The sequence below is a fragment of the Aethalodelphis obliquidens genome, unplaced genomic scaffold (assembly GCF_003676395.1).
Source record: "Aethalodelphis obliquidens isolate GAN/ISIS:26980383/991018 unplaced genomic scaffold, ASM367639v1 scaffold25, whole genome shotgun sequence".
Lineage (NCBI taxonomy): Eukaryota > Metazoa > Chordata > Mammalia > Artiodactyla > Delphinidae > Aethalodelphis > Aethalodelphis obliquidens.
Window position 1 is genome coordinate 29,209,229 of NW_020837969.1, and position 23,287 is coordinate 29,232,515.

Sequence of the window (23,287 nt, forward strand, 5' to 3'; positions counted from 1 at the left end):
GTGTGTGTGTGTGTGTGTGTGTGTGTGTGTGTGTGTGTGTGTGTGTCTGTGAAATCAAAGTAGGCAGAATCTCAAAAAAAAGTCTCTCCCACCCCCAGCGCACAGGAATATCGTCACTGTGAATGTGAGTCATACTGAGAAGCAGAACACCGGCTAGTGAGACAACGTGCAGAGGAAACACACAGAGAACCCTCCCAGTCACACTTGACAGTGGACCAAGGGTCTCTTGTGCCAGCAAAGCCACACCAAAGTGCAAGGAGGAGAGATTACACCTGCCTCAAAGGGAACTCATGGGAAGAACCTACTAAACCCCGGTCTGCACGTACCACCACCGAAACCTGGTATTGCTCCCAGACCACGGCACTCGGAATCTGATACAAAACCAGGGCATTCCACTGTGCTCTGCTTATCTCACTGAGATGGACAGACCAGTTCTAGGTACTTTCGCCAGAAGCAAAACTGTGTGCAGAGAAAACGCTTGCGGCAAAGATGCCTGCAGGGAAAATGTCGGGCAAGGGGCAGACCACGCCTGCTGGCAGTGGCCCCGGGCTGGGGCACATCACTGCAGTCTCTGCAGGTGGGCCAGGTCAGTGGTAGGAACTGGCTAAAAACAATTTCTGCAGGGACCACTACGGACCAACAAGCAAGGTCTGCTCTAACGTAGGCATGGCCGCTGGGCCCCAGGGAGGGGCCGAGACTCACCGGGGTTTCACGGCTCTGGTCTGGGGAGCCCTGGGTGAGGGAACAGGTGGCGCTGGTGCAGCCTTGGGCTCTGGGTCAGCTTCTGGTTCTGGGATCTGCACGTCTTCAAAGGGGTTCGGGGCTCTGCCCCGTCCAGAGACAATGGCCGCAGTCTCCTCGTCCGATCTCTTCACAGGGTCGTCGACAGGCCCCGGCTGGTCCTCACTGGCTCTGACCGCCACGGGCGTGCCTTCCCTCTCCTTCCCGGGGGCGGCCGGCGGGCTTTCGCCTTCACTGCCCTTGGCTGTGTCCTTCTTCCCGGTCACCAGGGAGAGCAGAGAGGACTTCTTGTTCTCCTGTTTCTTGCTCTCTTTGGTTTCCTTTGCAGCCTCCAAGGTCGCCAGAGCCGCGTTCTCCCGAAGGTCCCCGCTGACCAGCTGCTGGTAGGATGGCAGGGACATGGACTTGAGAGAATCCTTTGTGGAAGACTCGGAAGGCACTGCACCTCCTTCCCCAGGCTCCTTCAAAGGTCGAGAGGCCAGGTTTTCTGTAGATGAGAACAAATGCTTCTTCCTGAGGCCCTGGGGGGATGGCGAGGAGGCCGGGGAGCTGCCCTTGGTCTCGCTCTTGGCTTCAGGCTGCTCCACATAGACGTGGTTCCCGTTGATACAAACATTCGAGCGGGAAAGGGTGTCATTCTTAGACCGAAGGCCTCCCAGGAAGGAGAGTCCTTCCTTCTTGGGGGGGTTGAAGTGGATCTGGTTCAGCTGCTTAGGATCCACGCTTGCCGTTCCCTTGTGAGACAAGACTGTGGGAGAAGAACCAAGAACCAAGGGAGTGAGAAGCTAAGGGAATGGGTCGCAACACGGGGTGGGGGTGGGGGTGGGGGGCGGGGCATGGCTTTTGTCCTCACGCATCTGAGTGCATTTTTGGTTGTCACAGCTGGGTGGGGTGTGCTACCCGCATCTAGCAGGTGGAGGCCAGGATGCTGCTAACGCTCCTACAAGTACAGGGAGGCTCCCACAACAAACCGTTATCCTCCCAACTATCAGCGGTGCTGAGGTGGAGAAGCCGTGCATGGAAGCAAGGATAAGGGCAGTGCTCTTGGTAGAGGTGCAGAATCTGGCCAATAATAGGGATCTGGTCACTGAGACTGAATTTCAAAATATCCAGTTAATTCAGAGTTAATGGAACTGGATTCCTCGGCTTTCATTAGGAATGTATTCCATGAGAGCTCAGTATAAGTACCCAACGAATTAATGAAATATCAGAATTACTGTAAGTTTCCATGGTTTTATCCTTAATTAAAAAAAGAAACTCGGGGCTTCCCTGGTGGCGCGGTGGTTGAGAGTCCGCCTGCCGATGCAGGGGACGCGGGTGCGTGCCCCGGTCCGGGAAGATCCCACATGCCGCGGAGCGGCTGGGCCCGTGAGCCATGGCCGCTGAGCCTGCGCGTCCGGAGCCTGTGCTCCGCAACGGGAGAGGCCACAGCAGTGAGAGGCCCGCATACCACAAAAATAAAAATAAAAAATAAACTGTACATGCACTCATTCTGTTAGCCCCAAAAGCTTGTACTAATGTACATCAGTTACAGAGCCAGGCGTTATGGAAAAGGCATTCGCACATTCCTAGAAACCAGAGGGCTTAGAAATAGAGAAGGCTTCCTAACCAAGGTTACCCCTCATCATCACCACCACTACCGTGACCACCACGAGCAGCTACAGCGCCAGCACCACCAGTAAAAGCAGCATCACCACTACCCCCGCGACCCCCTCCACCAGCATCACCATCACTGTACTAACTGAGGAGCTGAATTAAAATCTTTCTCCTAAGGTTTGTTTGTTTCTTCTCTCCCAAAGCAAAGTAGGCTCAGCTGGGGGAGAAGGGCCAAGTAAGGAGGAGGAGAAGGAAACTCACCGTCCGAGGCAGAGGAGGACTTGTCCTCGCCATTGTCCTCATCCTCCCACTGGGACTGAAAGTCTCCAGGACGAAGCAGCACTTTGTCTGACTTTACAGTCGGCAGGACAGACATGGACTGGGAAAGTGGTGCTCTCTGCAGGTTGGACCTGGAAAACAAGGTCTTGAGCTTTGACTTCTTCTTCTTGTCTTTCGAAGGAGACTCGTCATCGCTGTCAGCCGAGGGCGTCACGCTGGGGATGATGGCTGACACGGTATCTGACGCGCTGTCCTTATTCTTCCCCTTGATCTTGTCCTTCAGTTTCCCGAAGGGATTCCGAGACTTGTCTTTCATGGAAAGGTCAAACATGCTAGCGGTCATGTTGCTTCTCATAAACTGGATGTCAACCTCAATTTCTCCTCGTTCTTTATTCTTCTTCCCCGGTTTGGATTTCAAGGTACACCACCTACGAGGAGAAAGGCTGAGAGGTTACCTTTGAATGGAAGCACCTCAAACGATGTTCACAGTCCGTGTTACCTGGCCTCTCCTCTCTGCTATTACCAGCCTCGTACACACACCCTGTGTTCTCTTCTTTGGGGAGTGAGGGGTGCAGTGGGGGAGGGCAGAACTTGAAGTTTTATTTCTGAGAAGACACCCTCTAGGCAAAGATAGGATCTGATTCTGTACTTAGTGTAAGGTCACCTAAAATCTTGATTCGGTAAAGAGCTATTTCTAAGAATAAAATAAACATTCCATCAAATCACTTCCTGTGACTGGTTTTTTCCTTCAACGGGGTAAAAATGCAAAGATCATATACAAACAGTTACGTAGGTAGAGTGCAAATTTGCAAGAGAAAAGCAAGGGTTTGTAGAATAGTCCCTGGCAGGGAGTAATGGAAACTATAAGACAGAGTAAAAGATTTGTTAAAGAAAAAAAAAAAAAAGAGCGAAATAAGGCAGTCACAAAGTGACAAATATTGTATGATTCCACTGATGTGAGGCCCTTAGAACAGCCGAGTTCAGAGACAGAAAGGAGAATGGTGGTCACCAGGGGCTGGGGGGTGCGGGGGGACCTGGAAGTGTCAGTTGGGAGAATAAAAGTTTTGGAGTTGGGCGGTGGTGATGGTTGCATAAAAATGTGAAAGCACTTAATGACACAGAACTGTGCGCTTAAAAATGATTAAAATGGTCACCGTTCTTATATGTATTTTACCACGATGAGAAAGAAAGAGAAACTGAGAGGAGGCATTCATCCCCAGCTTAATAATCAGAAAAAGGAATATTTCAAGCATGATTCAAGAATTTCACTTGGTCACTTGCAAACTACTTCACGATATGGCAAATGATATTATATCAGCCCAACTCCATTGAAAGACGAACTTCAGAGAAAGTAAACCTCCCCTCGGCATTTTCCATCGGGTGAACCGCAAGAATGTGAGCCCGGTGAGTGGCGCGGGCTCCGCAGAACAAACAACTCCAAATACAGGGCTGACCCACAGCTGCCCCCGGGTCACCCTCACATGCCGAGAACCACACTCTGATGTTCTTTTCGGTGACCTATTTAAGAGCTGAGGGCTGTGGACTTCAAGGAAATGATGGTTTTGCCCAAATAAACACAGGTTCCTCTTTCACCTTCAGCCCGTCCTGCTCCCAGGGCAGATCGTGCCCCCGCTACTTTAGCTCATTCTACACTTAAAGGGGCAGAGGGATGCAGAAACACACTTAGAAACGTCCTCCTCTAGGTCTCACGAGAATGACATGAAGTGGACAGCATACCCACTTTACAGATAAGGAAATTGAGGCTCACAAGTTAGGTAACTGGTACAAGGCCTTGCAACTGCTAAAAGGCACAGTCAGGACTCTGAACCAGCTCTACAATTTCCCCAAAGCTTTCCCTTACACCAAGATTCCAGGTTGGCACTCCCTCTGAACTCATCTTTGCTGAGCCGTCTTTTACAACACATAGAAAAGAGGGCTGAAATTTAAATTCTTTTTGAGGAAGGCTTAAGCTTCCAATTTAAATGTCCTGAGATGAAAGAAGAGAAAGGGGAAAGCCCCCATAGCTGGCATCAACCATAAATCATAGGGCTGCACATAAAGTTCAGACACAACGTCATCGAGAAGGACTTACACTGGATTAACAAAATACAGCCAAGATCTGGGAAAATGACATGAGCTACGATTTTGGACCTTTAGGAGAAATCTTTTATGATTTTTAAAACCACAGTCCACAGCTGGAGCAGGAGGAAGACGCAAGGTCCTTACAGACAGCTTCACCCTGCCAGCCGAGTGTCTTCCCAACACATTTTCCATGGCAGGCTGGGAACAGTTTGCATATCTGTCATTTAGATGTTGAGAGGATTATTTGTATCTTTCTCTTCTGACAGTCATGTGCTAAATGGTAGCCTTGGTGATGAGGGGTGGTTAGCTTTTGTAAATACCAAGGGTAGGCACCTGAATAGGGGAAGTTGCTGAGAGCTGAGGGTGGAGGCACAGATGACCACACCAGCCACAAGCAGAGAGCCTCACCTCTCCACCCAGGGCCTTCTCTCAGCTCTTCCACCTCTCTATTCACCCTCCCAGGGGATGCAAAGGCTCCCGACCTTCAAAGAATACCACTTGCCAGCTCCCTGAACGGGGGCCGCCTTCCCCGAAGTATCAGTGCCGAAGTCTGTTTATTTTGAGAGAAGCTGCAACCAACTCTAGGATCCTCCCTGAGGGCCTATTATCACCTGATGCTCAGGTTTAGTCCCTGGGCACTAGAGTGGGATTTGTTTTGGAAACTTCTAACACCACTAGGAGGTATGAACAGGCACTTCAACTGTTCCTGTCATTTATTTTCACACGCAAGCCTAAAACCAAAGACCAGGTAGCCAAGAACAGCCACAGGGCTATTTAAGGACGTGAAAAGCAGACTGAATCGTAGGCAAGTAAGTAACCCCTGTGAGTCTGCTGGATTTATTAAAGCTGGAAAGGAAGACAGGAATTCTTCTAGCAATATTATCCTGATCATTAAATTCACACAGCTTAAGCAAGGGATCTTTTTTTTTTCGGTACGCGGGCCTCTCACTGTTGTGGCCACTCCCGTTGCGGAGCTCCGGACGCGCAGGCTCAGCGGCCATGGCTCACGGGCCCAGCCGCTCCACGGCATGTGGGATCCTCCCAGACCGGGGCACGAACCCGTGTCCCCTGCATCAGCAGGCGGACTCTCAACCACTGAGCCAACAGGGAAGCCCTAAGCAAGGGATCTTTGACACAAGTATAATCTGATAGTTCATGAAAGCAACGATCCATAAATGTCTCACCCTAAGAAATTCCAAAGCAGGACGTATTTGTGGGTTCCAACATTTAAGCATTGGTTCAATTTATCAGTGTTTCTGTCCGTTTGATTTTCAGTGCACTTAATTCCAGCACCTCACAGAAGTAGTTCATATATAATCAGGTCCCAGCAGGGCCACACAGCATGTGACAGCAGGGTGGCTGTGTCCCAGCACAACCATTCACGAAGGCCCAGAAAGCTTGAATCATCTCAGAAATCACGGCTGGGCTTTCCCAGTACAAAGGGCAGAGTACAGAGAGAAAGCCATAATCCCAGTGTAGAAAGTTTATTTTTAGGCCCATATTCTAAAAAATCCTGCAACCTATCAAAAAAATGAAAAATAAAAGGATCCCTTCTATAAGCAAATAGTCATTTTTACTTATAATTAAAAGTTAGTTCTTCCAAAATTAAAAGGATCTCTGAATACACAGAAAGTGACAAGAAATGTATATAAACTGTATTTTAAAGTAATAACACGCATAACAATTCAAATCATACAAAATGGTACAGAATGAAAACTTTAATCTCCATGCCCCTCAGTCAAGGGAGGATCTTGGAAATGAACATACAAGCAAAAATCATATTATCCAAACAGGCTGCCCTACTGTTTGGGAGTTCTTTGGTTTGGGGTTTTCTTGGTCAAACACAAGACAAGGCAACAGCTAAAAATATAGAAAAATTCATTTAAGTCTTCTACACTTTCAGAAAGATGCCTTATTAAGAGCAGCAAGGGAAAGAATGAATAAAAGTAAAAAAGCATGAACTGGGTACAGGAAGGAAAATATACAGTATGCAGGACACAGGGTCTGCTTCCCGAGTCGCCGGGCTGGGGAACTAGTGTCTGGACCCGCATTGTCAAATCTCCTGGGCTTTTTATTTATTTCTTTTTAATACATTTATTTATTTTATTTATTTATTTCTGGCTGCGTTGGGTCTTCGTTGCTGTGCACGGGCTTTCTCTAGTTGCTGCGAGTGGGGGTTACTCTTCGTTGCGGTGCGCAGGCTTCTTATTGCGGTGGCTTCTCTTGTTGCGGAGCACGGGCTCTAGGCGCACAGGCTTCAGTAGTTATGGCATGTGGGCTCAGTAATTGAGGCGCACAGGCTTAATTGCTCCGTGGCATGTGAGATCTTCCCGGACCGGGTGTCAAACCTGTGTCCCCTGCATCAGCAGGCAGATTCTTAACCACTGCGCCACCAGGGAAGTCCTCCTGGGCTTTTTAAACACTCCTTTTGAGAACAGCTAAAACCACCCAACCATGTCCAATTCTCAGGGCTGGTTTGCCTCAGAACGTAGGTTTCTCAATACAAGGAAAGCTGGTCCCAGGGGGCCTTCTATCGGAATGTGGGAGAGCGGGGGCAGTGTGGTTCCTGCTCTTGGGAAATGAAAGGTCTCACAGTGCATCCCTGCAGACGTGCGGGATTACACTTGTAAAGGACTGACTGGTACGCCTCAAAAATAACCTGTCTGCAGCTGAAGCAAACATGTTTTTCCTTTAAAACATTCCAGAGGGGTAGACACAGACAGAAGAAATGTTGGCTTCAAAGATTCAAGACACAGAGAAACGATGGCTTCAAAGATTCGGTTCGGTTCATGTTTTTGCACGGCAGGCACTGGAAATACAAAACGAAGAGGCCAGATTCTTCGCTGAAAAGCTTATCCACCAGTAGAGAGCTGGCTCACCAAACATCACAAAGCGTTTGTTACACTGAAACAACTGCTGCCTTTTCTTTCTGACTATGAAGTGTGAGAAAATAATTAGACATGAAAAGAAATTTCTGCTAAAACAAGGACTCTCACACACAAAGAAGGTTCTCAGCTAATTGAAATCCCAAGGGGCTATAAGAACCACCTACTTAGGGACTCAGCAAAATGAATTAAGACTGCACCCTCCCATTAGACACAGGAGGCTCCAGGAAAGGCAAGGCAAAGGAAGACCACCAGCTCCACAAGTCACTTCATTTTAATGGGTGAGCATTAATTTCAAGGGGTCCTTGTCTATGGGTCTGATGTGGACTCCAGGGTCAATGGGGGACCGCCTACTTCCCTTCCTGCACAAAAACTCAACCATGAGTTATAGCATGAATCATCCCCCGTGGTAACTAAACTTCATGACACAGGGGAGTTTGGCCTCAAGGGAGGAAAGAAGCAGGAAGAACAGAAGAGCACCCGAGTCTAACGTTTGAGATGGAGGACGCACTTGATCTTTCTTAGACGGAGAAATTTTAAGAAGCAGTTTATTCACCGTCTTTCCCAGGGAATAAAAATAATTAATAAAAATCACGTGAGGGTAGCAGAGGAGGACATCTAAAAGGGGTTCTGAAAAGGACTGATTCCACATGGGTAAAGTGTCCAGACTTTTCTCTTGGTAGCCTAGAGGCAATGCACAGCAAACAGGGACAGAGATGTTTATGACCTATAAAAGATTTCTGGTGTGTATCCTCCAGAAGCTAAGTAGTTTAACAGGTTTTGTCATTGACCAAGATAGCTAGTCCTAACTACCTAACTGTGAATACAGAATCACCGACCAGCCAGCCTTGCCCCTGCCCGCCACCCCGCTGAGGTGGACCTTCCCCTCTGCCCATCATCAACTTCCTGGTGGTAAATCATGAGGGTTGCAAATGGCTCCTTTTTTACCCTAATCCCTAAAACAGCCATTCTGGAAGCACTGAAAAGCTATCTGTAGTCACCAAATTCAATCCTAAAAAGCCAGTAAATGACATGGCAAAGGAGAGATCACAGAAAAAGCAGGTTGAAAACGCTTTTGATCTTCCTATACTATTTGCTCTACAGAAATTCCCTTAGAAAGTAACTAAAACAGGTTATAGAAAATTTTTTTTAAATATTTTCTTAAAATCGACTTTCTCTCATGCTAATTCAAACATTCCCTTTTGCTGTATTTTCTTGAAGTCTTTTTCCCCCGCATAGTTCAACGATTACTAGCTGAGAGGCTTCAGACAAGTTACTTAACTTGTCTGTGGAACAGGGTTAAAAGCACCTACCTCATAAGGATGTAATGAAGATTAAATGGCTTAATATATGTAAAGAGCTTAGAACAGTGCCTGGCACTTACACTCAGTACGTGTTCGCAGTGTTCGCTATGATTATGACTTGGTAGTAACCAGAGTACACGTGCAATTCTATTTGCAGCGTGTTTTTAAAGATAATTGTCTTACAGTCTCCATACCCACCATTTTTCATGGTTGTATGATGTTCTGTGAAGTGCATTTATACCGTCGTTCACCCATGGTTCTCAAATGGGAATTTAAGACATGAACAGTTCTGACTGACTGTTCTCAAACATGGTTCTCAAACAGGAACTTAAGATATCAACAGTTCTGACTGACTGTATTCCTAAGGATCCAATCTTAAGCCATCAGACACAGATAACAATGATTTGCACTTGAAGGGAGCGGGAAAAGACTCAATTATAAAATTAGTTTGTGGAACTTCCCTGGTGGCACAGTGGTTAAGAATCCGCCTGCCAATGCAGGGGACACAGGTTTGAGCCCTGGTCCGGGAAGATTCCACATGCTGCGGAGCAACTAAGCCTGTGCGCCACAACTACTGAGCCTGCACTCTAGCGCCCGTGAGCCACAACTACTGAGCCTGCACGGCTAGAGCCCGTGCTCCGCAACAAGAGAAGCCACTGCAATGAGAGGCCCACCCACCACATCGAAGAGTAGCCCCCACTCACCGCAACTAGAGAAAAAGCCTGCGTGCAGCAACGAAGACCCAGCACAGCCAAAAATAAATAATTTTTAAAAATTGTTTGTATGACACAATTTCCAAAATTAAAAAGTACATACAATTTTTAAAAATACCACGATTGGTGAATAATTTCTATAACTTATCCTGAGATTTAATGATCCTCAGAACTCTGCAGGATTTCTAAGTAGGTGGGAGAGACAAGAAACAGAGGCCCCCAAACTGTTTCAGACATATGCCAAGATGGCATAACTGACTGCAGTATAAGGATCAAGACATATTTTCTAAGTTGAAAGCAATACCAAACTCCTTGTAGGTAAAGACTAAAGAAAAAACCAAGCACCAGTGTTTTAAGATTCTCTAAGAATTAGAAAAATTAACACATTTATAAACATGTAAGTCTACCACTCCTGCCATCATCTAGTTACCAAGTTTTTACTTGACCATATCTCAAAAAGCCACAAATGTTAATATTCTAACATCAGATCAGGTATCTCGCCTCTTGCCCAAAAGTAAATGCCACTGATGTAGTCTACATGATCTGCCAAAGAACAGTCTCTGTGGGGTCTCTTTAAGGATGGGGAAAGAAAATGTGATGGTTTGGTTCACCACCTCTCGGCCAGGACAAAAGAAAACAACTTCAGCATGACAGACATCAAAGAACATTCAGTCCACTCTACCCCACAGGCAGACTCACACTCCTTTCTGTGGGAGCTCCCGGCAGGGAAGCACAGCATCTGATTTATCTGGTAATCAGGTAAGTCCCAAGGACGAGGAAAAAACCCCATACCAAGAGGATTTCAAAATCCTGTTCTCATGACAAATGATCAGTAAAAACGAAAAGTTCCATTAGCGTAAAAGGAAACCCCACAGGACTGGTGCTGTAGGTGGTGACACTCTTGAAGAAATAACTCGGGGCCCGCCTGCCACTGGTGCCCCTGACACAGGACAGCTGTTATTTAAGGATCACAAGAGGCCTTTTCAGACCAGGCTTTCTGGAAGCCTTGGCTGTTCTCCCTCAGTTAGCCATGTCCTTTTTAATAAACAAGAATTTTAAAAGTGAAGTGTGCAGCGGTCACACCTCTAGAAAGGGTTTTTCTGGGATTTCCTGTAAATGCCTTCCCTCTGCTCCACTCAGAGGCCAGCATTCAGGAAAAGACACTTAATTACAGCTGCCTTTTTTCTCCCTACGGGCACATTCCTAAATGTGTCCCTCAGGGACACCCTGGAGACGAAAGCCCTTGATTTTTCTCTAACAGATCATCCCCAGACCTGTCCCAGCAGGAAAGGAATTTCTCGTCTCATTAGTGGCTAAAAGCGGCTCCTTTACCAAGGGCACCGTAAGCCCCAAGCTGCAGGTGACCTGCTTCTCCAGTGTTGAGCAGGGGTGCTGACGAGCAAGCCAGACAGCACACTGGGAAATGGAGAGAAGCGGGGCTTTGACCTCATACCGAGGCCACCCCTAGTCTTTAATCCACTGGGCTAAAAGTAAGATTAAACACTTCTCCACGTCCACACGGGCAAACGACCGCCTGCCCTGTGTCTACAGGGACCGCACTCAGAGACATCTGCGCAACTAGGCTGGGTCACACAGCAAACAACGAGACGGAAGTGGTCCCTGGCCAAGGGGAAAGCAGAGGAACTGGCCTGGTCTCCTGCTGAGCCAGCTGCGGCATGAGATCTGGCCCAGGACCCCTTAAGGGGAGCACAACCCGCTCACCAAGTTTTTTCCACACAGTGGATGTTGGCTTTCTTCAAAGGCCATACACGTGTCGGGTGTTAATTGTGTTGGAATTCAAAGGCCCTGAGGGGGACTTCCCTGATGGTCCTGTGGTTAAGAGTGCGTGCTTCCAATGCAGGGGGGTGAGGGTTCGATCCCTGGTCAAGGAACTAAGATCCCGCACAGCAGATCCGCACCAGGCCCAGGACCAAAGGCCACCCAGGGCATGGCTCTGAGATGAAGAGAAGGTCTTAAATGCCCTTCTATTGCTCCCACGTTTGGGCAGGGCATCTTAATCCTCTGGAGCTAGGCCAGAGTGAGCGTCCCTCCAACAGTATAGGGTGAGAAGCACAGCTTTCTCGGACGTATGGCAATTAAAATTGGAGCGGCCAAATGGATACCTAAGATTACCGTCCAGGGAGAGGGAGAGTGGTGTCAGCAAGTGCATGTTGGAGTTGATGACCGTTTAATAAGCACGTGTACTGTTAATGTAATCATAACATTTTTTAGTTAATAACTACAATTAAAATGACAGAGATACTATTTAGAAAAGCCTTCCTCTGATGGTAGTTGTGGAAATACAACAGAAGTCTTTGTAACCAAAAGGAAGTTAAGCAAAACAAGGCTCTTTTGTGCGCTCACCTTCCCTGATGTGAGAAACCTTTACATGGTTGACTGACTTGCCTCCAGAGGCGTAGTTTTCATTTACAGGTTTATTTTCCCTCGTGTTATTTATTATTTTTCCTTTTCTTAGTCCTGTAGTCCTCGCAGAAGTGACTCTACCAGCGGGTTGGGGCAACCAGAGAGGTCACATCGGGTTATTACAAAACAAAGGCTTGGCCTGTGTTGAAACTGTAAACACTTGAAGACATACATATACACACCCTGGTTTCAATGGTGTTTCCTGCTCATTCACTCAGCGCACAGGTATCACTGCTGGTGTTGTCTTTGTAATGGTGACCTCACTCTTGTGTCACGGTGACTGCCAGGGAAAGAAATCTACCACCGTTTCCTGGTTCATTTTCAACAGCAAGTTCTCCTTATTTTGTTTGTTCATTCTTATCACTTCCTCTCACTCACGCCCACCCATACCCAACCCATCACCAGTCAGGCCAACTGAACCTCCGGAATACTTCTGAAATCCACCTACCTCTGTCTGTGACCATGCCTGTCACTCGAGTCCAAGCACCATAATTGGTTGCCTAGATTCCTGCCAGAGCCTCCCACTTCACCTGTCTGATTCCAGGCTAGGCCTGCTCCAAATCTGCTCTCCACCCAACAGCCACAGTGATCGTTCACGAACTGCATCACATCACCCCTCTACTTTCAACACTCAGTGGCTTCCACTGCTCTTCAACGAAGCCCTGCCTTCCTCTTCAGCCTCAATGGATGCAACCTCTCCAGCTTCCCAGGCATTCCTGCCTCAGGGCCTTTGCACAGGCTGCTCCCCCTTCCCCTACCTTTCCCTGGGAAAATTCCTCTTTATCCTTCAGGTCTCTGCCTCAGAGAGGCTACCTGCAATCTCCTTCCTGCTCTTTTCTCTTATGACACCCTGTTCTCTTCCTCCACTGCACTCACCCCAATACAGGATTGTTCATTTATGTGTTCATTTGTTTACTGGCTATCTCCCCCACAAGGCTCTCAGCTCTCTGAAAGCGGGGATCATGTGTGTTTTGTTCATCACTGTTTACAATGTATAACAAGTGCCTCACACATAGTAGGCATCAAAAAATAATTACTAAAAGTATGGATGAACGTTAAAAACAAGGGGGAAAAAGGCAGTTAGAACTTTCCCCATGCTAACTGTCTTCTAAATGAAATCATCATCAAATCATATCACGAAAAACAGGAGGGAACATCTTTCACATCGATGGAATTGTGACTTTGAGCCAACCTCCCCCTTCTTAGTCACTCCGTTCCCCTGCTGTGAACAGGTTGGGGTTATTTATCCCAGAACCCACAGATCCCCGTCCTGGACGTCAGCTATCAGGTTCCTACACTGGGTGGGAGGGTTTCCAGTAACGCCCAATGGCATCTTTAGGGGGAATCCCAAGAAAAGAAAAACTTAAGCAGTAACAGCATTGCTCGAATTTTCTAGTCTATTATAAAAAGCCGAAACGTGCTTAGGAAACCCAGAGGTATAAGTGCAAACACTGACGGCTCAGATTTGTGAATTCGAGACCTCTGTGCTCATCTGTCACCTCTATGCCTCCACCTCTCCCAGAAAAACAACTGTCTAGCCCTCCTTAATCACCTGAATTTCCTTTGACAGCTTGTCACTCTTTCTTACTATACTTATAGCTCTTCAAAATGTCTAACCTTTATCAGTGTCCAGATCTTTTCACATGCAACCAAATTTCCTCTTGAATCTTCAAGAAATATGAGAAAATGACCCTCCATCAGTCTCTCTTCATATCTGGAAGGCTATCACAGTATCAAGTTTCATCCTATTTACTTACACAATGGCCTTCCAGGCACCAGCCTGAATATTTATTTTAATGTGTCTTTAAGAGATTATTTCTCCCATTTTTATTGCTCTTAGTATCCTAAAAAGATGTTTTGGGGCTTCCCTGGTGGCGCAGTGGTTGAGAGCCCGCCTGCCGATGCAGGGGACACGGGTTCGTGCCCCGGTCCGGGAAGGTCCCACATGCCGCGGAGCGGCTGGTCCCGTGAGCCATGGCCGCTAAGCCTGCGCATCCGGAGCCTGTGCTCCGCAACGGGAGAGGCCACAACAGTGAGAGGCCCAAGTACCGCAACAAAAAAAAAAAAATGTTTTGTTTTGTTTTGTTTTGTTTTCAGTCTAGGACCCCAAACTACATGAGACCGGACAGCAGAGAAATCCACATGCTAGTCACCTGATTCTGCCTCCTCTCAGATTCACGTCTGTTTTATGATCACGGGACTTAACTGATTCCCATTTAACCGGGGCCCAGCTGAGACTCCAGATAAGTACGCACGAGTCGGCCCTCTGTATCCACAGGTTCCACATGTTGGATTCAACCAACCTCAGATCAAAAATATTCGGAAAAAAAACATTCCAGAAAGTTCCAAAAAGCAAAACTTGGATTCATGCATTGGCAACTATTTATATAGCATTTACATTGTATTTACAACTATTTACATGGCATTTATATCGCATTATGTATTATAACTAAGCTAGAGATTATTTAAAGTATACAGGAGGATGTGCAGAGGTTATATGCAAATATTAAGCCGTTTTATATAAGGGACTTCAGCATTCGCAGATTTTGTTATCCCGGGGGTCGGGCGGGGGGGGGGTGGAGGTCCTGGAACCAATCACCCTCGGATATGAGGGACAGTTGTATAAGTGCAAAATCAACTCATTTCCATTTTTTCTTAACTAAAGGGGCCAAACACTCTTCCCTGTTAAATGGATCCTATCTATATGTCAGCCTCTGTTTAGTGCTTTAAAGATATGTATCATCACACTAAATTTGAGGTCTGCAAAATCTGAGTCATTACAAAAAGCATATTCTCTTGACTCCAGATATATGATACATGGGGGCTTATTAAGAGAACAAATGAAAATATCAGCACAGTTAGCTCTTAATGCCTTGAGTTTTAGCTTCTGGACCCATGGGGGAAAAAAATCATACTCTAGAGGAGCAACTGTTCTCTGTAGAGATGAACACACATGCACACATTAACACACACATACAAAACTGCAGACCAAGATTTGAGCTTTTGTTTTGGTTTTGGTTTTAATGCCTAAGGTGGAGTCAAACCATTAATAGCTAGTTCAAATGATCTTCCTAGCCCAACCAGTTTCTTTCCGTTGAATTCCCACCTCTCAGTGTATATCTCATGCTCCAAATCACAGCTACCTCGGGCACCCAAGTGATGTACCAGGACATCAGACAGGCTTAGTTTAACTGGGTTTCCCCAGCACCTTGGAAAGTCCCAGCAAGTGACAGGTGGAAAGCTTGCAATTTCACCTACTACTAGCAGAGCAAAGAAGGCTTCCTTTGCAGTTATTAAAAATCTATCAACTAAAAAAAAAAAAATCTATCAACGAAGTACCATTTTCCTACAAGCTGATACTCTAAGTGGTCACAAGCTCATATGATAGAGACAGGAGTAATCATCTAAGTTTAGAATTACATCAGAGAGGATGAGAAAAATGGAGATGCGGAGACTGTACCCTTCTTGAAACAGGGAACTTGAGGAGGTTTTCATTCCTCCCAAAGCAGAAACAGAACCTTTTGAATCTATACACGGGGCTCCACTAATCCAGCAACCTGGAAACATCTTATAAACATCAATTAAGTCTGGCCACAAGCTCCATTTATACATAAGGCAACTTGGATGTTTAGAGACCGAGCAGCCTGAAGCCCAGCAATGAGTCAGGGCGAGAGTGGGCACCAGACCCAGGAATCTGGAATCCCCATCTCTGGCAGGAAGATGCTATCTATCTTTCAAGGGAATAAAAGGTTCACAGAAGAAACAGATGGCAGAGACAGACGATAATATCCACACATCTCGGGATGGGACAAGACAAAGGACGGCCAATGGTGCCTAGTTGAAGCTGGAAAGGAAGCCAACCCCAGGCCCCAAATGTCATTTAGTCAAATGGAAAATTAGCATTGCTTCAGCCCCAGCTCAGCAAAGACGCTGCTGCTCACCTTATGGCTTGTAAGTTGATGCCACAAAGATACCCCATCCATCCTCACCTCAAGGCTCTCTCTTTTTATCTGATTTGAGTTCAGAAATGCCTGTTCATCTTTGGCCAGATAAGAGGAGCAGGTATTACAGTTGCAAGCACCCTACAGAAAGGGGAGTCTGGTAACTTCAAATCCTCTGGCTCTTCCTGTCTCCTTCACAAGGGAAAGCTGAAATACCGTTTATATCTAAAACACACAATATGGATCAGAGTGCTTTGTAAACCACAGGAGTTAGGTGATAACATGACTGCCTTGCATACTTAAGGTCCAACAAAGTAACCAATTAAGCTAAGCGAGGCTAGTTGTCGGTACACTAGATGAGCATAATCAAATGTTCCCTTCCCAACATCTGCGAAAGAGAACAAATAAATCGGTAACACTTTGGAGTGCACAGGGTTTCGCCCTGCTTTCCCTGCGGGACTCTGATACCCTAAAAGAGAAGTCTTGGGGGCGGGGGGGCGGTGCGGTGGCTACAGGTGAGCAGCCATCCCCTCCCCACTACCCAGTACGACCAGAGAACTTGACAAACTCCGGACAGAAACAATGCTTACTTTTCAGTTCAGCTCGGCCAACGGCAGGCCCTGGCTCCAGCCATCAATGGGAAATCCTTACTCCTTTGGGGCCCGGGGCAAACACGGTTAGTATTTTTCGGTCTGAAAGTGAAGACCAAACTGTTCTAGCATTCTTGAGGGAGGGGCGGAGAGGAGGGCGGGGCAAATTCTCTTGACCAACCCCTTCGGCGGCTGTGAGGTCGGGTTGGGGGATAGCCCTCCCCAGGCAGCCCGCATTCCCAGTTCCCCAGTCCCCACCGCACTGTAACGCCCCAACTCAGCCCCTGGGCGAGCCTCTAGGGCCCTAGTGTCAGTGGCTTTCACTGCTCCAGTGGGTCCTCCCTGCGCCCCGGCCCAGCCATTCTCAGCTCAGTGTCCAGTACAATTAAATACCCAGGAGGCTTTCCACGGAGGCTAATGCGTACATCAAATATACACGCTACTCAACTAAATAAGAGTAATTCGTCAGCCCACAGGTAGTTTCGATTCATCAAAAATTCATTAAGTGATTACTAAGTTCCAGACGCCGAGCGCCGTCCTGCAGATTCAAAAACGCTCCAGGTACCCGAAGCCACACACTTGTGAGAGCCCAAGAAGGTGAAGCTAGGTGAGAATACTAGTACGGGCCGAGGGGATCCCTCTAGAAAGGCCTCGCTCCGTTCGTCCCCTTGGTGGGGACACACTCAAAAGGGTCTCGGCGCCCAGACCACGCGTCCTCGCCCCCGGCCCGCACTCACTGGGTCTTCCTGTGGCCGTGGTCCCGGTGCAGCTCCCGCAGGTCCACCTCGGCGCGGCCCAGGAACTTGTCGAGGCCGAGCAGCGCGCGGTGCAGCACGGTGAGCTGCAGGGTGGCGGCGGCGGCGGCGGCGGGCGCTGCCTCAGCCGACAGCAGCGGCGGTAGCTCAAAGGTGGCCTCCTCCCGCCACACGGGCGCGCCCAGGCTGCGCTCCGACACGGAGGTGGCGTACTTCTCCTTGCCCACCTGGATCACTGCGTACGCGTCGCTCGTGCCCCCGGGGCCCTTGGCCCGCAGGCCCCGAGCCTGGAGCACCGTCACCTGCACGTGCGTTGGGGACCACACGGCCCCCGGGCCCCTGCCCGCCGAGGCCGCCAGGGACATGGTGGCTGCGCTGCGGTCCAACCGAAACTGAGAAGATCGCCGCGACCCGCGGCCCCTACAGCCCGCCCCGCCGCGCCGGCCTCTTTAAGGCTTCCGGCCACGCCCACTCTATGCCTTGCCCCTCCCAGCCCCGCCCCGCCACCCGCCCCACCTGCGGGTGCTGGGCCCGCCTCCTCCGCGCAGACCGGGCGAGGCTCCAGGGCGCCGAGGACTGGGCGGGCTCGGCGCGGGCGGGGGCGGGGCTTGAAGAATTCGGGTCTGAGAGGTGCTAGGTGAGGGCAGGGGTCTCCGACTGCCAAAGGTCTCCCGGCCCAACCGGAAGTGGCCAGAGCAGCTACTGGGGAGCCACACCTCATTTCCAATCTGGCCTTGCCAACCGGCAGGTGTGTGACCTTGCACAGATTACTTAATATCTTTGGGTCTCACTTTCTTTATCTGTAAAATGAGATAACAATCACCTCATAGAATTGCTATAAAAAAATGTTACCTGGCACAGGGTGAGTTCCCAATAAACGGTAGCTACAAGGGTAATTATGAATGCGTTCCCAAATTCGTTGCTCTTCCTACTTTGGCCGCGGGGGGCGTTGCTATGGAGGAAAGTGGGTTCGGGGAAGGTGCCAGGTGAGGGAAGAGCGAGGAGGATCTTTTGAGGACCCGAAAAGGAGAAGGGAAAGGCAGGGGGCGCCTGAGACGGCGTAGGAGTGTTCTGTTTTGCCCCGCCCTGACCAAATAAGGTGAGGCCAAGAGGCTAAGTCGGGGAAGGGGACGAAAGGAGGAACTGAAAATGGGATTGCCCAACGGGGCCCTTCCCCGCAGTTCCCCTTTTCTCCCTGGCTGGACCCTCTGCAGTCTCTCCTCGCTCTTTATCTCTGAGCTCCCAGTCAGGCACTTTCTCGTTCCCAGTTTCCATTAGAGTGGCTGATTCCCTTCATTCCCAATATGCTACTTCAAAGACTCAAATATCTATTGATCATCAGATTGCAAAGGTCACTTTGAAAGTTTTTAGGTTTTAGAATTAAGGAAAGAGCCAGGGAAGCAGAGAAGTGACTCGTTCAAGATCCTGCAACAGAGCCAGGACTAGAACCCAGGTGTCCTGACTCCCATCTAGTGTTTCTGCTGCATCCTTTTCTTCTTCCAGATCCTCAGAACCCCAATCTTGGATGGCTCAAGGCACTCCTATCTGGACCCCACCCTGATTCATTCTCCTCTATCTCCTGAACAAACTGTAGCCCAGATAATCTTCCCACCTCAGGCGTGTACTCACTTGGCTGGCCCATGGCGGTCCTGCCCACCTCTCTGCCAACCCATGTCCTATCCACCGCAAAGCTTCACTCAGATTTCTCCAGGGTCTGGCTTCTGATAGCCCTCTTCAGGGCAGGAACGGGTGGTGACTTGTCTCCTCCAGAACCCCCAGCAGAAACCTGGGCAGCCAGTGGGTACTCAGGAAGTGCTACGGAACTGAAGAGTTGGCAGGTTATCCCAGCCAACCATGAGTACATAGTGTTTCCTTTTACCACGTAAGAAATTACAAGACAGACATTATGCCTCAGGTTTGCAACTGAGGGGTGCTGCAGTGTGGGAAAGGCCTATTTACTAGGCTTTGAAATGTTTAACAGTGATCGGAAGGGGAAAGGAAAGGAGGTACCAGACCTGTAAGCGGCAGGAAAGCCTAGCAGAACTCTGTTGATTTGGTGCCATTTCCCTGCTTGACGATCTGTTAACCTCATTCAACCTTATGGCTCCATTCGCTACTGTAAAGATATATTGAGAACTGACCTGGTGCCCAGCGTGTGCTAGGTGCTACAAACCGAGGGCACAAAACCCTTTGAATGAGACCCAGTCCCAAGGCACGCCCTGACAAATGCTGTAAAGGAAGTCCTGTACCAACAAAATGCTTTGGGTGTTTTGAGGATAGAGCAATTTCTCTAAGCTAGTGGATTTTTTTTTAATTTTTTAAAAATTGAAGTATAGTTGTTTTACAATGTTAATTTCTGCAGTATAGCAAAGTGACTCAGTTATACATATATATTCTTTTTTTATATTATTTTCCATTGTGGTTTACCACAGGATATTGAGTATAGTTCCCTGTGCTACACAGTAGGACCTTGTTGTTTATCCATTCTCTATAAAATAGCTAACATCTTAAGCAGGTGGATTTTTATGAAGGACATGGCATTGAGCTGGGCCCTAAAGATATGCCAGATTTGAAAGGCAGAGAAGGGAGCATGGAGGAAGAGCCTTTCAGGAGAGAACAGAACAGCTAAAGCAGGAGTGTGGAGGTCAGAGTACCCCAGTGGGGCTAGACCGTGGGATACTTCAGGAAGGCGTTGGGGGTGGGTGGTGGAGATAAGGCAGCCCAGGTAGGGCGGGGCCACGCAGACCATGGACACCAGGCCATGGTGTGTATACAGAGTTCTGGACCAGGTGAGCCCGCCTCCAGAGGACTTTGAACAGTGGTGTGATCAGGTCGTAAGGCAAGGTATGACCAGAAGCAGCCCAGCAGCCAATAGCGCGGTAGGTCACAGCCAGACACCCGCCTTTGCTTTCACCTGGAGACTGTCTGCCTCCAGCCCCATTCTGCCCCACCCCTGACCCATCCTTGGTGACTATTCTAAGTTGATGCTACAATAAATAAGGCTGTACCATACTCCCCTCTTGGCTGCCCTGCCTGTCCACTGCTCCACTGCCTCCCAGCCAAAGTCAGAGATCTGCCATCCAAACTGATCCTAGGAGTAAAGTTTTTCATCTCCAGCCTCACCTCCTCTCCCACACACACACGGTTCCCCGGGGGAGACAGAGCCAGGAGTGAAACCCAGAAGGACAGCCCCACAGGCTGAGTATGACACGGAGCATCCCCTCCACTCATGTGAAGGATATGAGGACAGGCGGGGTGCAAGAGGGGAGGAGAAAACAGGATCCCCTGGTGACCTCATGTGTTTGGGTCTCTGTCAGACACAGATAGGCTCCGTGGTTAAAGAGGAAGTGAGAGGTTGGGGGAGGACAGGGCAGCCTCGCCACCTCAGAGAAATCCCGGTCCATATCCTTCTCTCTAGACACTAGACATGGGCAGGGGTTAACTCGGAGGAGTGGGGCTCACCGGAGGCGGGAATGAGAAACTTGCCGGTGGAGAGATGCCAGGAGGTCCAGCAGCTTGGAAGCTGGCTGATCGCCCTCCACACGCCTCAGGGTGGCTTTTCCCCCTCCCCAGCTGGAGCACACTGTCCCTGAAGGCCTACCTACTGACCGCCCAGAGTCCAAGAGGCTGTCTTCTTCCAGCTTTGTAGACAGACCCTCAGGCCACGTGGGGCAGGGGGTGGATGGGTGGAGCAGGCCCAATGACGGGGGCAAGGTTGGCGCTGGGCCCGCTGACCCCTGGCCGGCTCCCTGAATTCCGGGAGTGTTTGTAAACACCTCCCATGGCCAGGGTGCGGAGGGATGACTGCTCTCCCCTCTTACCCCGCCCCGCCTGGGGCTCTGACTGGCAGAGGAAGGAGTTTCAGCAGACAAGGCACCTGACAGGTTCAACTGGAAGGGTCAGCCACCTGTCCTCCTCCCAAAGCAGCAGGGCGGAGAGCACCTGGGCCCGGGCCTCTTGCTGGGCGGCGCTGGGCCTCGCCGTGGGGTCTCTAGCACAGATATGCTCTTAGGCTCATCCGGGAAGGTTTCCCCTCTAAGACATGGTGCAGAGCCAGACGAGACGGGAGACAGGGCCTGTGGAGGGAGAGGCGTCACTGCCCCGCCAGCGGCCGACCTCCCTACGGCCCCTCGACATCCCCCAGCTGCAGACACACGACCTCAGAGATCATCCTGGCGACTCTGGAGGGGCCCACATGCTCCCCCGAGGGAGGAAGAGAAAGGGCCTGGTAGGGCTGCCTGTCAGCCTGTTCTCCTTCGCCCCAGTCTCTGGGGGGTAGCGACAGCCTTCCACACACATGACTCATTCACTGGGGCTCTGCCTAAACAGCCCTCTGGCTGCTCCGGCCCAGCTGCCTCTGCCTCCTCCGGCCCACTCGGTTGACCAAGATTCCCTCCAAGGAGCAAGGGCTTCCTGCTTCTTCACGGAGTCAGTGAGCACCAGACTCTTTCCTGTGCCCCAGGGGCTGTGGCAGTGAAGAGGTTGAAAGCATGGCCCAGCGGACAGAGGAGGGTCTCAACAAGAGGATGGCTCAGCCATCTCCCTACAATCTTGCTGACAGTACTGCTTTGTTTAATGAAGCTTGCCTCACGGATTATGCAAAGGTATTGCCTTTCCAACTTGTCAGGTCCCTTCAGAGAAGGCTCCTGAATCCCACAGCTGAAAAGCTCTAGGGAATGTGCAGCCCTCACCTTCCCACTTTCTGCCCAAAGCTTTCCCTCCCGCCGCTCCCATTCAGAACTGCTGCCTTTTCCTAGCTATTTTTTTTTCGGGGGGCGGACACGGAGGGGGGTGGCCAGGTCACATGCAGGATCTTAGTTCCTCCACCAGGGTTCGAACCCGTGCCCCCTGTAGTGGAAGCGCAGAGTCTTAAGCACTGGACCGCCAGGGAAGTCCCCCTAGCTTATTTCTTGTACTCGGAGTCAGCACTGGTTTTACTCACTTGCCAGCAGCTCGAAGGCAGGAAAAATGTGGTCCTCACCTTTGCCTTAACCATCTCCCAATTCCTTGCCAATGGAAGGCAGCTCAAGTTAGGTAGAAGAGACATAAAGGACTCTTGAACCTTCAACATTAGTCCATTTAATCCCTGCTACCGCCACCTCCAGCACTGCCCTGTATTACTGTCTTTTTAAAATATAAGGTTTAGGACTTCCCTGGTGGTGCATTGGTTAAGAATCTGCCTGCCAATTCAGGAGACATGGGTTCGAGCCCTAGTCCGGGAAGATCCCACATGCCGCAGAGCAACTAAGCCCGTCTGCCACAACTACTGAGCCTGTTGCACTCTAGAGCCCGCGACCCACAACTACTGAGCCTGTGTGTCACAACTCTGAAGCCCAGGTCCCTGGAGCCCGTGCTCCGCAACAAGAGAAGCCACCGCAATGAGAAGCCCACACATCACAACGAAGAGTAGCCCCCGCTCACCGCAACTAGAGAGAAAAGCCCGCGCGCAGCAACAAAGACCCAACACAGCCAAAAATAAATTAATTAATTAATTAAATAAATTATAAGGTTTATACTTTCTGAGTATAAAAAAATACATGTTCATCATAAGAGCCATTTTCCACCTTTCCAGAATCAACTTCATGGCACATAGGGGCAAAGTAGAAGTTTTGAGTGTTTACTCCTCCTTGAATTCTCGCATTGGAAGCTGCCCCTCAAGATGTTGTTCTCCTCCTGGCATCTCTCAGAAAAGCCATGAGCCTCCACTTTCTCAACCGCTGCCCCCCCTGGACCACTGGGGACCCCACCACAGCAGAGCCGGCCAAGAGGAGGATGTAAACAACCCCATCAACCTTTTACTCCTCTTCCCTTTTGATGCCACGACACGTGGCACAGGGCTGATGGCTACGTGGACTTTTGACACCCTAAGGAATCGTGACATAGACCCGGAAGCTTCAAGCCAAGCCCAGCGCTTGATGCTTGGCAGGGTCCAAGGGAGAGCACCAGAATAAAGCCCTTCCACTGCAGGGAGAATGGG

General features: G+C 49.4%; 1 protein-coding gene across 5 annotated transcripts in view; it reads right to left on the reverse strand.

The window, feature by feature from the left end:
• Positions 1 to 17,747, reverse strand: part of RAB11FIP1 (RAB11 family interacting protein 1) — a 29,965-nt gene extending 12,218 nt beyond the window's left edge. For 2 of the 5 annotated variants that reach the window (XM_027122828.1, XM_027122829.1), the window contains exons 1-3: positions 17,293 to 17,747; positions 2,599 to 3,044; positions 703 to 1,489 (exon numbers count right to left, since the gene is read on the reverse strand). In XM_027122828.1, the coding sequence (XP_026978629.1) occupies positions 703 to 1,489; positions 2,599 to 3,044; positions 17,293 to 17,675 (1,616 nt within the window). In that variant the 5' untranslated portion in view covers positions 17,676 to 17,747. Of the gene's footprint in view, positions 1 to 702; positions 1,490 to 2,598; positions 3,045 to 16,013; positions 16,133 to 17,292 lie in introns of those variants that run through there. The other 3 variants (XM_027122827.1, XM_027122831.1, XM_027122830.1) reach the window with 3 other exon arrangements.
• Between the last annotated feature and the right edge of the window lie 5,540 nt (positions 17,748 to 23,287).